General features: G+C 39.9%; 2 protein-coding genes across 3 annotated transcripts in view; one reads left to right on the top strand and one right to left on the bottom strand.

Annotated features, from left to right (window-relative positions):
- Positions 1–5,083, bottom strand: part of PHTF2 (putative homeodomain transcription factor 2) — a 145,134-nt gene extending 140,051 nt beyond the window's left edge. Inside the window, exon 1 of the mRNA XM_008577478.1 lies at positions 5,011–5,083. The gene's annotated coding sequence lies outside the window, so the exon portion shown is untranslated. The remainder of the gene's footprint in view (positions 1–5,010) is intronic.
- A 444-nt stretch (positions 5,084–5,527) lies between these two features.
- On the top strand, positions 5,528–9,416 carry TMEM60 (transmembrane protein 60). 2 transcript variants are annotated; one of them, XM_008577490.1, is made up of 2 exons: positions 5,528–5,713; positions 8,720–9,416. In XM_008577490.1, exon 2 carries the CDS (start codon positions 8,770–8,772, stop codon positions 9,169–9,171), a length of 402 nt encoding a protein of 133 aa, XP_008575712.1. In that variant the 5' UTR covers positions 5,528–5,713; positions 8,720–8,769; the 3' UTR covers positions 9,172–9,416. The 2 variants fall into 2 exon arrangements, with proteins under 2 accessions (XP_008575712.1, XP_008575719.1); XM_008577497.1 differs by lacking the exon at positions 5,528–5,713 and adding an exon at positions 7,014–7,141.
- Positions 9,417–11,076: the final 1,660 nt, after the last annotated feature.

The raw sequence follows: 11,076 nt of genomic DNA on the forward strand, positions 1-11,076 counted from the left end.
GAAAAAAAAAAAAAAAAAAAAAAAAAAAAAAAAAAAAAAGAAAAAAATAAATTGGACAGCCCTTTGTCTATTAAAGAAACTGAATTTGTAGTGAAAATCCTTCCCACAAAGAAAAATCCAGACTTAGATATGCAAGTCATTTAGAATTGTCCGAAGTTTAAGATACATGGAAAGATCAAATATTTATTAATTATCATATGTAGGCACTAAGGATATAATTTTGAAATGATTATGTTAGTATTTCAGCATAATCATTCTGAAAGGAAGCTGTGTGAAGAATTGATTAGCATGAGGCTAAATTCAAATATGATACATTTATACATTTACACTAAAAGATATAGAGTAGGCAATGGGATATATTGAGTGAACACTTAGGAAATCTGTATAGTTAAATTAGTCTGCTCTATCTCCCAGGATTATTTACAACTAAAGCCTTCTTCATAATTGTACAATTAATGGCTTTTCTCCATTGAAGAATTTTACGAATAAATAAAAAAGGTGGTTATGAGATCTGAGAAAAAAAGTCCTTTTCCTATACACTTAACTCACAACACTGAGACCATATTTCAATGATTTTTTTATTGTCATTCAGAATAGCAAAACCCTATTTATTTACTCTACCTGGTTTAATGAGTCTGACCTACTTTCTTCAGGAAAAAAAAAAAGAGAATGAAGCTCTCTCCCTATATTTTCCCTTCTTTGGTAAGTGGCTGTAATGATTCTTTATTCAACTCTGCCTGTTACCTGTATAATATTTGATCACCTCCTTTAAAGGTTTTATTTACTTGTTTGCCATTTTCTGGCTTTCATTATCTATTTGGGAATTATATGTAAAAAAAAACAACAAAAAACCATGCACACATACACACAAAAAATCTTCAACACAGTCAAATAATTGCAGCAACCATTTTTTGAGCAAGTCTTATAGAAGTCATGCACTGTGTCAAGTACTTTACATACATTTCTTCATTTAATTCTTAAAATCTTACACAGCCAATATTTCTATTTTATGAATAAATAAAACTGAACCTCAACCACACAACTAGTTGATGACATAACTGGGAATTAAATTTAGGAATACAGAGCATCAAAACTTGTGCCCCATACATATCATAAATTTTTTGCTATCAGCAACAGACCCTATTCTGAATGTTTTACTAAGGTACTTCATGCAACAAATACAAGTGCCTACTACCTATCTTCGAAATTTCTGTAGATATATACTTTTAACAGCCTGAAGCTGGAAAGCTGCACACTATGCACTTTTTTTTCCTTTACTTCCTCTCATTAAATGTCAAACTTAACCATGTTATGATTATTATCAGCTAGTGGTTCAGCCGCAGTCATTTCCTGCCCCAGTTCCTGTTCAGTACTCAGAATGAAGTCCAGCATATTTTCTTTCCTAGCCCTAAAACTACCTGTTCTAGGAAGCAGTCAGTTGTTCTCATCTGAAAATTCACCTCTGTATTTTGTGTCATTTTAGCCATTTGCATGAGGCTAACATGCTAGATGAAAAATATAGCTTTCCTAAATGTCATCTAATATTTTCAACTTATGAACATATGATTCTGGTCATCAAGTGACTTTTCACATTTATAAATTCAGTGTATTTATGGTTATCTGGTAAACTGAGAGGAAGATTTAAACATGATACTTTTTCTCTGATTTTCAGGGCAGTCCCAACTTAAAACACTGTCCCACTATCACATCTCAAGTTGGAGTTAAGACAGTAAAGATATATGCAAAGGGGAGTTTGCAATATTGACTCCATGCAGATACAGACTAGGTAAAGGGGTTAAGGCATGGCAACCGTCACTGTGAGATTTTTCTTTTATAAACAATCCCAAAATATGTTCCACAAATTAAGTGCAAATGCCTCTAATAGTGTTTCTTAGTCTTCTTTCACAGCTTAGAATGAAATATGTCAATAAAATAATGGAATAGTTGCTTAGCTGGACATGTTTGGAAATGGAGTTTTAACTGCACTGGGAAAATAAGTATTGGAAGGTAAATATTAAATAAAAATGTAACAATGGACAAAGCGTTCAAGTTTTCCTATAACTTTAGTATCTAAGTATGCAATTTCCAACCATCGAAATTGGGCAGTACTCACTTTGCCCAGCCATATTTATACACAATTACCATTTAAAGTTGGCCTTCACAAATACTTTTTATACAAAGTCACAATCACAGTCATGTGTCCCTTTACGATGGACATAAGTTCTAAGAAATGCATCGCTAGGCAATTTGTATGAACAACATACAGCATAGTTACAAACCTAGATGGTATAGCCTACTACACAGGATGTATGGTATAGCCTATGGCTCCCAAGCTACCCTATCTTTTATATGTATGGTCCACAGCTGCCCAAAACGTCTTTATGCAGCGCATGACTGTACCTACTGTTCTCTCAGCAATTCACATTCCTGTTCTGAGGCTGTGCCTCCTCCTGCTCTGTGTGGAATGTTGTCATTCACCATCTATGAAAACTACCTTTAAGCCTTTAAGGCTCCTGCCTGAACCTCCCCATCCCTTCTCTCTCTCATAATTATTTGCTCTTCTTTATTCAGTGTTTGCCATGCACCAGTACCTTTCATATTTTATTTAATGCTTAATAATCCCTCTGAAGTATCATCCTTTCCACTAAACAGATAAGGAAACTGACACTGAGAGAGGTTTGGTGTCATATTCAATGTCACAAAGCCCAACAGGGATTTAAATTTTAGTCTGTCTGTCTTTTTAATTGAATTCACTTTGCACGAAACCACATACACTACAGTACCCTTTGTTCAAATATCTATCTCCCCCACTAAATGAAAGACAGCAGACTCCTTCATCCCTATTATCCTCAGCAACACGCAACAGTGTCTATTACACAATGATCTCAAAGTGTTACTGAGTATGTACAATACTGGATTCAGTTTACGGTTTCGCATTATTGTTTTAATTAGCCTCTTTCCACCAAGTCTCTAAGAAGCCAATTTTATTGTGGTGGCAAAGTATATCTTGGAATGTTGACTTTGGAATCAGATTGCTTGGATGTAAATCCCACTTCCACCAACTCATTAGTGGAGAAATCTTGAACACAGGAGTTAACCTAAGTCTTGGTTAACTCATCCATAAAGCAGGAAGGACAGTAATCACAGTACCTACCTCAGAGGATTATAAGGATTAAATGAGATAACATATAAGGAGTCCAACCCTTTTTGACCCTCATTTTTGCCACATGCCACCCTAAATTCTCTTTGGATCAGTATAGTGAAGCCTTTTCCATTACAAATTCCTTGCAATTTTCCATTAAATGGACTAGCCAAAAAGGTCCCTGGTTTAAAAATTGCTCAGGCCACCTTTTTTATTTTCAGGGCCACCTAGCCAGTGCCAGTTTGGGCTCAAAAAAAGTTTATTCTTGGAGGCTTAACTATCCAAGAGTGCCCCTGTTGTACACTATACTTGATTTGCTTGATTTGCTTTTTTCAGCTCTACCAGAAAGTGGTGAAAATTAGAACACAGACACTCCCCACCTCACTAACACCCAACTTAATACTATCTGATGCATGCTGACAACTAACCTCTGTGGGAGGCAAGCTATTTCCAGAGCAAAAAATTTTCCTGGAACCACCTTGTTTTTGGTCCCAGACATGGCTCATTCTTCTCAGACCTCCAGATTCCTTTTCTCTGCTGAGCCACTACAACTGGCAAGGCATACCCATTTCCTTCTCTTAAATAGCAGCCTGAACTCCAAATCCAAGTTAGGATTTCAATTTGTTCTACAACTATTTTACAACTCTAGGCTAAACTGCTTAAGTCTCCAAATTCTGAGAATTCCCCTTCCAATACTAAAACTGTGAAAAAAGTTCAGCTTTGGAGAAAACAAATTTTACAAAAAATCTACGAACAACATCAAATACTAACTCTCTTGCCAAAGTCTCAGAGGAAAAAAAAAGGAAAGAAACATTTTTAAATGTTTGGTGAAAGCTAACCAAAAAACTATAAAAAGTATCACACATAAGAAAGTAATTTCAAAGTAAGCAGGATATACCATTAACAAAGAAAACAACTGTAAATTACAAAACATTTAATACATACACCATAAATTTCATAATTACTTGGCATGTAAAGTACATATGGAGATTGGTAAATATTGTTCCAGATTCTGTACTTCCCTGGTTAGTATATGTTAATATAAAGCAGTTCCTTATTTTTGCCAAATTAAAAATAAAAATAGTGACAGATTGGTGACAGAAAGAGCCCTGAAACTTCAGGGAGGTGTTAAATTAGAAAGCCATGACTCGAAAGAAGAATACCAAACATTAGCTGTCAACGTTAAGCAGATAAAAATAGAAAAAGGTGAAGCATGCTGATGGACCACAGTATTGTTTCCAGATGGGAAATATCCCTTAGGATCCATGCACAGGTTTCAGCACCCTCTCGGCAGTGTTGGAATCAGAAAACTAAATTGTTGCCTGCTCAGCGGGTGCAGAGCAGCGACCCTCCTTCCCAGGCTGCGTCCAGCCGCCCCCTTCTCTCCAGCCCGCTCCTCCCGCCGCTAGCTGACCTCTCCCCGCCGGCCACGGCTCGGCCACACGATGCCCCTGCACGCCTTCCCAGGACGGACGACCCCCACCCCCACACAGCGCCAAGGGAAGGAAGCGGAGAAGGGCCTGGGGAGAGAGCAGAGGGGCTGGTGCGGCGGCACCAGTGCGGGCGGCGGCGCTGGGCTTCGGCCCGTCACCATCAAGGCTTGAGGACCGCAGGGGCTCCGGAGGAGCGAAGCTCAGTCTCGGCCAACCGCCAAAAGATGGGACGGGGTCGCGGCTCATCCGGGCCCACAGGTGCCGGAGGCTGCCAGGGAAGTCACTGACGGTGGAGGGCGACGCGCTGGACCCGGAGCCCCGACCTCCATCCCACCGGCCGCTTTCTTCCCTCGTCCTGATCTATCCTCGGGATTCTGTCAGAACCCGACGATCTACTCACGGCCCGCCCGAACACGGAGGTGATGCCGCTCTTACCGTAGAAGCGGGCGCCGAGCCGCTAGGAGGCGGCTGGGTGCACGCGGGAGACACCGAGGCTAGTGCCGCCGCCGCAGCCGCCGCAGGAGCCGGAGAAGCTACAGCGCAGGCGCGCTGCCTCCAGAGAGTCGGCCTACACCCCTCCCGCAGGATTTTGCGCCAACAGCCTGCAGTCTCCAAGCGCTCGCGGGGAGGGCGGGGCATCCCTCGGGGGCGGAGCCGAGCGCTGGCTGATCTGATTGGCATCTGTGGCCACAATGGGACCACGGAAACTCCACGCTGAGCTTAGGACTGACTTTCCTCTTAACCAGTGGCAGTAGAGAGGCGACCCACTGGGTTCTCTTACTGCCGCCTTTTTGTCGAACCTGAATGTGAGGAAAGGTCGGTTGGTTTGCACTGGCGGCCAAATAGTCCAATTACCGCGGGGGAGAGGGGCCTCTGCACCCAGATTGGCGTCCTCTGTACCTATAGGGTAGGCCCAGGGGCGGTGACAACCAGCCCCGGATGTGGGCGCGGCCCTAAGGTAGAACTGAGGAAGCCTCTGCCGCTGTCTCTTAGAGTGGCGGAACTGAGGTTTTTTCTTAATTATGTGACGGGTTTGGGATTTAATGGGGGAAAAAGTGTGGAAAAGAACAAGGACCCAAACTGGCGAATTTCTTGGTCTTCGAGCCCCTCTCCGCTCTCCGGCCAGCGGCGCTGCCAGGTGAGTCCGCTTTCGGGCCCTCGCCCCACCGTGCCTGGGCTCTGGCCTCTTGATGCCTGCATGGGCTCTGCGGCCGACTCCCTGCCCCAAATGCACACACACCTACTTGGCACCAGGGCTTCTGTGTGCATCGTCCAAGAGCTGCGTTAAATTCCAAAATATGCTGGGCCCGCAGTCCAGAATGGGGGGAGTCCGGGCAGGCTCCACGAGACGACTGTCGGCGTTTGCAGAGGAAGGGGCAAGGATAGTTTAGGAGCCTCCTGAAGTTCAGGGACAAGTAGGCCCGAAAATTAGCCAGGTTGTAAGCAGAACGCTACTCATTTGAAGGACAGTTAAGTTGGCCAAGGCTGTTGTAGCACGGGCCTTTCAAAAGCGACTCATTATAAAGAGGAATTTGTGTGGGCTCATTAAGCAAAACTGTCTTTGAGATGAGGGGAGTTCGCTTGGAAGAGACTGGCAGTAGCGAGAGAAGGAAATGGGGGTGGTGTGGGAAGCACCGTGGACAAATTAATAAATCCGCACACAGCTTATACAGACACAGGTGATGTGGATAGGGCCCTTTGGTTTCTATATGGTAAAATTCCAAAGGTTTTAACAATGTTTAAAGAGTCATGTGAAGATATACTTAACTGTCTTCTAGGTACCACCTTAAATGGGAAATAGGAGGATAATTCAAAAAGTTTATGGAAAGATTCGTATTATCTTTTAATTCTATTTTTTCACGATCTTTTATTTGAGCAAATTTTTGGTTTGGGGTACGCACCTCCCCCTCCCTTGAGACGAAAAAGAGAGTAATAGGAAACAAATACGACTGCTTAAATTAATGAAGATGTCAGTGTAAAATTGGGGTCGTATGTCATCGTTTGTGGCTAGTTATACACAATCCTTCAAGCGTCACTTATGTATAAGCAGAGTGTTTTCCTGTTAAGGGTATTTTCCTGCAAGTACATAAAGACCTTTTTGCATCCTACATCATAAAGCTTGCAACCACAATAAGATTATATTCTTTGCATCCTTTTACCTCCAGTCCTAAAGTACCTGTGGTGAGTGCAGTCACCCTTCCCATGACCAGTTGCTATTCAGTCCTGTATTAGAAAAAAATAGCTTTTCTCATCTGATGGCAGATGAAAAAGTTATGTTTAAGCAAGTGTATTACCACAAATCTTTCTTTAAAGGTTCACAAAAACGGCCAGATAGATTGGAGATTAGGACTGAGCAAATATAATTTACAGGATGAAATCCATTCATAGTTATTAATCAGCACATACATCTCCAAACCCTCCTTCCAAATTCAGTCCCACTCACACTGTATGGCAGCCTCTGACCAGGAAAGGAAACCAGCACAGAAAATGCCTTCCTGGGAGCAAAAGTACTCACTGTGAAGCATCTGTCAACTAAGTAAACAAGTGCAAGTAAAAGGGGAAAGAGGTGAGTTAGCAGACTCATACCTAACTATTGAAATAAAACAGATGTTGTACTCTTGCACCATGATAGCCACCCACTATTTAAAGCAGTAGAGGTGTTGCAAAGTACATCAAAGTTAGTTCTAAAATATAACTAATTGAACATGCTAGTTTAGGGTATTTGCTTCATCTAGCCAGTTCCTTCACCTTTTCCTTGTTTATCTTCCTGCATCTTTATTCCTACGACCCATGCTTTTGTTCCTATCCCTACCACCTTCTTATCTTTTTGTCTTTCCATCAAGCATCCTCTCTTATCTCCAGTCTTTCATTCCCCAGTGGCTTATTTCTCTTACCTTATATCATACTTAGATTCTTCCTTCCCTGAAAATTTCTTCTTGTCCATTTCTCAATCTTTTATGTCTTATCTTTCATTTTCTCTTCTCCAAATGTCTCAAGGGAATAAAACATTCTCAACTGTTTTCATTATCTGTTAATTACCATTTTTCACAAGGTTGGTATACAAAAATAAGTGGAGAAACATACTGTAAACCTATATGTGAAGATTAAATAAATGTTTATAACTAAGCTAAGTTATAAATTAATACATTTCCAATCAGAATTCCGAGTTTTTAAGAATTAGCTTAGTGATTTTAGCACTGAAAAAATGAAAACGCAAAATAGATAATATGGGAAAGAAAGCAGTGAGTAGTTACCGGGCTTCCCAGATATTAGGGCGTATCCTAGAGCAAAAGTAAGTCATATTATTAGTGAAAAACAGAAATATATTGATCAGTGAGACAGGACAGTAATGTAAAAAACAGCCCAAATTACAGAATAATTTAGCATCTTATAATCATAAAACATCAAAAGTTTATTAAGTGGTTTCAATTATTGATTGGATAGCAAGTAGTAAAAATAATGACGACTTATATCTCATACCAAAAGAAATAATTTTAAAAGGAAAAAAAATCTTAGACCAACAAAATAGATATTTATAAGAATTTTAGTGAGAAAATGATTTAAAAATATAAGATTCATAAATATATGAAAATTCATTGTTTTCAATGCCTTCTATATTATTTAGCCCAATGAACTCTTTACAATCTTAATTCTACTTGATGTCCTTGCAATCTTTCTTAACCATTCCCTCCTTATACTCTCTTGACTAGATACCACCACCTCCTCTTTCACTACTTTATCTCGAACACTTTTTCTTAGTATCCCTTGAAATTGAATGAAACATTATAGATTTGCATTGTACAAGGAGGTTAAGAACATCCCTCGGGTACAGGAATAAAGTCATAAGTGCCTGGACTTGAGTGATAGCATTGGAAAGGGACAGACTGTTCTCGAGACATTTTGAATAGAACTTATACGCAACGGATATCTAAAAACTTTATTGTACTTTGTCATGGGCTGTAGGGACTGATGAATATAATGTTGTCAATGACTGATATTAGTTTTAGAGGTTTTAGAAGAATGGTAAAATGTTTTCAAAATTAGGAAATCTGTGAATGGGAAAGAGCCACCTTTGTTTGCTAGGAATGGATGTGATTTTTTTTTTCTTGTTACAAAACAATCTTGACATTTTTTCCTTTCTTAGGATATATTTTCCCTTTTTCGACTCTGCAACAGCCTCTTTAACCTGTTTAAATGAGAATGTCCTTGGCTCAGAGAGTACTACTCACCTGGCTTTTCACATTACTCTTCTTGATCATGTTGGTGTTGAAACTGGATGAGAAGGCACCTTGGAACTGGTTCCTCATATTTATTCCAGTCTGGATATTTGATACTATCCTTCTTGTCATGCTGATTGTGAAAATGGCTGGGCGGTGTAAGTCTGGCTTTGACCCTCGACATGGATCACATAATATTAAAAAAAAAGCCTGGTACCTCATTGCAATGTTACTTAAATTAGCCTTCTGCCTCGCGCTGTGTGCTAAACTGGAACAGTTTACTACGATGAATCTGTCCTATGTCTTCATTCCTTTATGGGCCTTACTGGCTGGGGCTTTAACAGAACTTGGATATAACGTCTTTTTTGTGAGAGACTGACTTCTAAATACATCATCTCATTTCTACTCCTGTTCAAGAAGCTATCATTAAAGTATTCTGAATCTTTGCAAGCTTCAAGAACACTAGTGAACTGAGGGAAAATACCAAATGTAGTTTTATACTGTTCTATAAAACGGGATTGGTGAATCATGGACTTTTAAGTCAACCAAAAGCTTAATTATTCAGTATTTCAGTTACTAATATCCTTATTATTCCTATGTAAATAAAGTTTGCTTTGGACCTCATTTTTCTACATGACTCGTGAATAATCTGTAGTAAGTATGTAGTCAATATTTAAGGTAAGTAAATACAAAGCCTTTAATGTGTATATTTGGATAGAAATTTAATATATCATGGATTTATTATGACCAAAGTAAATGGCCATTGTGCTTCTAAATTATGAAGGAAAAAAACCTAGTTACTGAAATAGGGGTGCCATGCCATGTTTTCATTCAGAAAGAATCTGAAAGTTTGACAGATTTTTGTCTAGGCTACATTCACTGTTACTTCTACCTTCTGTTTGAGACAAATGAATTAGAGGTGACATGTTAAAACAGAGCAGAAGCTTCTCTCTTCATAAAATTAGGGGGACCTGGCATTCTGGTTCCATCAGGATAGGCCCAATTTATGCCTGTTGTCATGGGATCCAAGTGTCGGTGACCCGTTTGCTCTTAGGAGTGTCCTGGTTTGAGAAATTACATGATCACCCTTCCAAGGTACTTAACCAATTCCAATGAAGCAGAGGTTGCAATTTGTATAAAAATTCCAAAAAGTTGGGGCCAGCCCGGTGGCGCACTGCTACAGTGCGCCGCTTGGGAGTGTGGTGGTGCTCCCGCCGAGGGTTCGGATCCCACATACAGACCGGTTCCCGCTCACTGGCTGAGCGAGGTGCGGAAGCAATACTGAGGGTTGCGATCCCGTTGCCGGTCCCGGTCCAGTACGGGCGCGACACTGAGGGTTGCGATCCATTGCCAGACACGAAAAAAGACAAAAAGGAAAAAAAAATAAAAAAAAAGACTGTGAGATTCATTTTCAGTGATTTTTTTCTTTTATATAAACTATTCATTAAAATCTGTGATTTTTTTGATTGAGTGCCAATAATAATTGTAACAATAACTCAATCCAAGGGAAGTTTTTTGTTTGTTTTGTTTGTTCTTCTGTGTTTTTGTTTGTGTGTTTGTTTTATACAGAACCATATGGTTACTGGGTAAAATTTAGATTTACACATTTATTTTTTCAGAGGCTAAAAGGCTGAAGTGTCTTATACCCCCAAAGCAGGATGATTATTCTTACCCTATGCAGCCCTCACTTTTAGCTCTGGGAGAAATCTAAAGTGGTATTTTGTTCTGTTTTAAAAAGATCTAACAAAGTGATTTCTGGCTGCTAATATAGAAGTTTGCTTTATTATAGCATCTTGGTATAGTTCTGTGAATGGGAAAAACACTCGTTCCATTTCTTAATAACCATCTGAAGATTTCTACCCTGCTAGGATGAGTTCCATAAACCTCCCCTTTCTTTCTCCTCTTAGTTTTACCCCATCAATGTTTTCTTTATTCACCTTATTTCTTAATAACTTTAAAATTTTCCACACTCCTGGGATGAGTTCTTTGACTCTCTGCCTTTCACCATTCTCTTGTTAATTATTCTGATATTTCTGTTAGTATCTGTAAGACCATGAGCAGAAGCTGGGAGAACAAATTAATAAGGCTTCCCAGTTTTTTTATTTTGCAGCAGTAAGTTTATATGGAGTGCCCATATAAATGGGGCCCCTTTAACTACAGCATTTACCATAACCTGGAAAAAGGGCATATTTAGTGAGTGGATATCCCTATAATCATAAAGCCAGTTCCACATGGCTTGCACACGAAGCATATCAGCTGCTTCATCTGGGGTGCTCCCCTTGGC

Source organism: Galeopterus variegatus, unplaced genomic scaffold (assembly GCF_000696425.1).
Source record: "Galeopterus variegatus unplaced genomic scaffold, G_variegatus-3.0.2 Scaffold67, whole genome shotgun sequence".
Taxonomy (NCBI): domain Eukaryota; kingdom Metazoa; phylum Chordata; class Mammalia; order Dermoptera; family Cynocephalidae; genus Galeopterus; species Galeopterus variegatus.

Bases quoted from the DNA above. Each gene is read 5' to 3' on its own strand.
- TMEM60 (XM_008577490.1), top strand. From the start codon at position 8,770: ATGAGAATGTCCTTGGCTCAGAGAGTACTACTCACCTGGCTTTTCACA.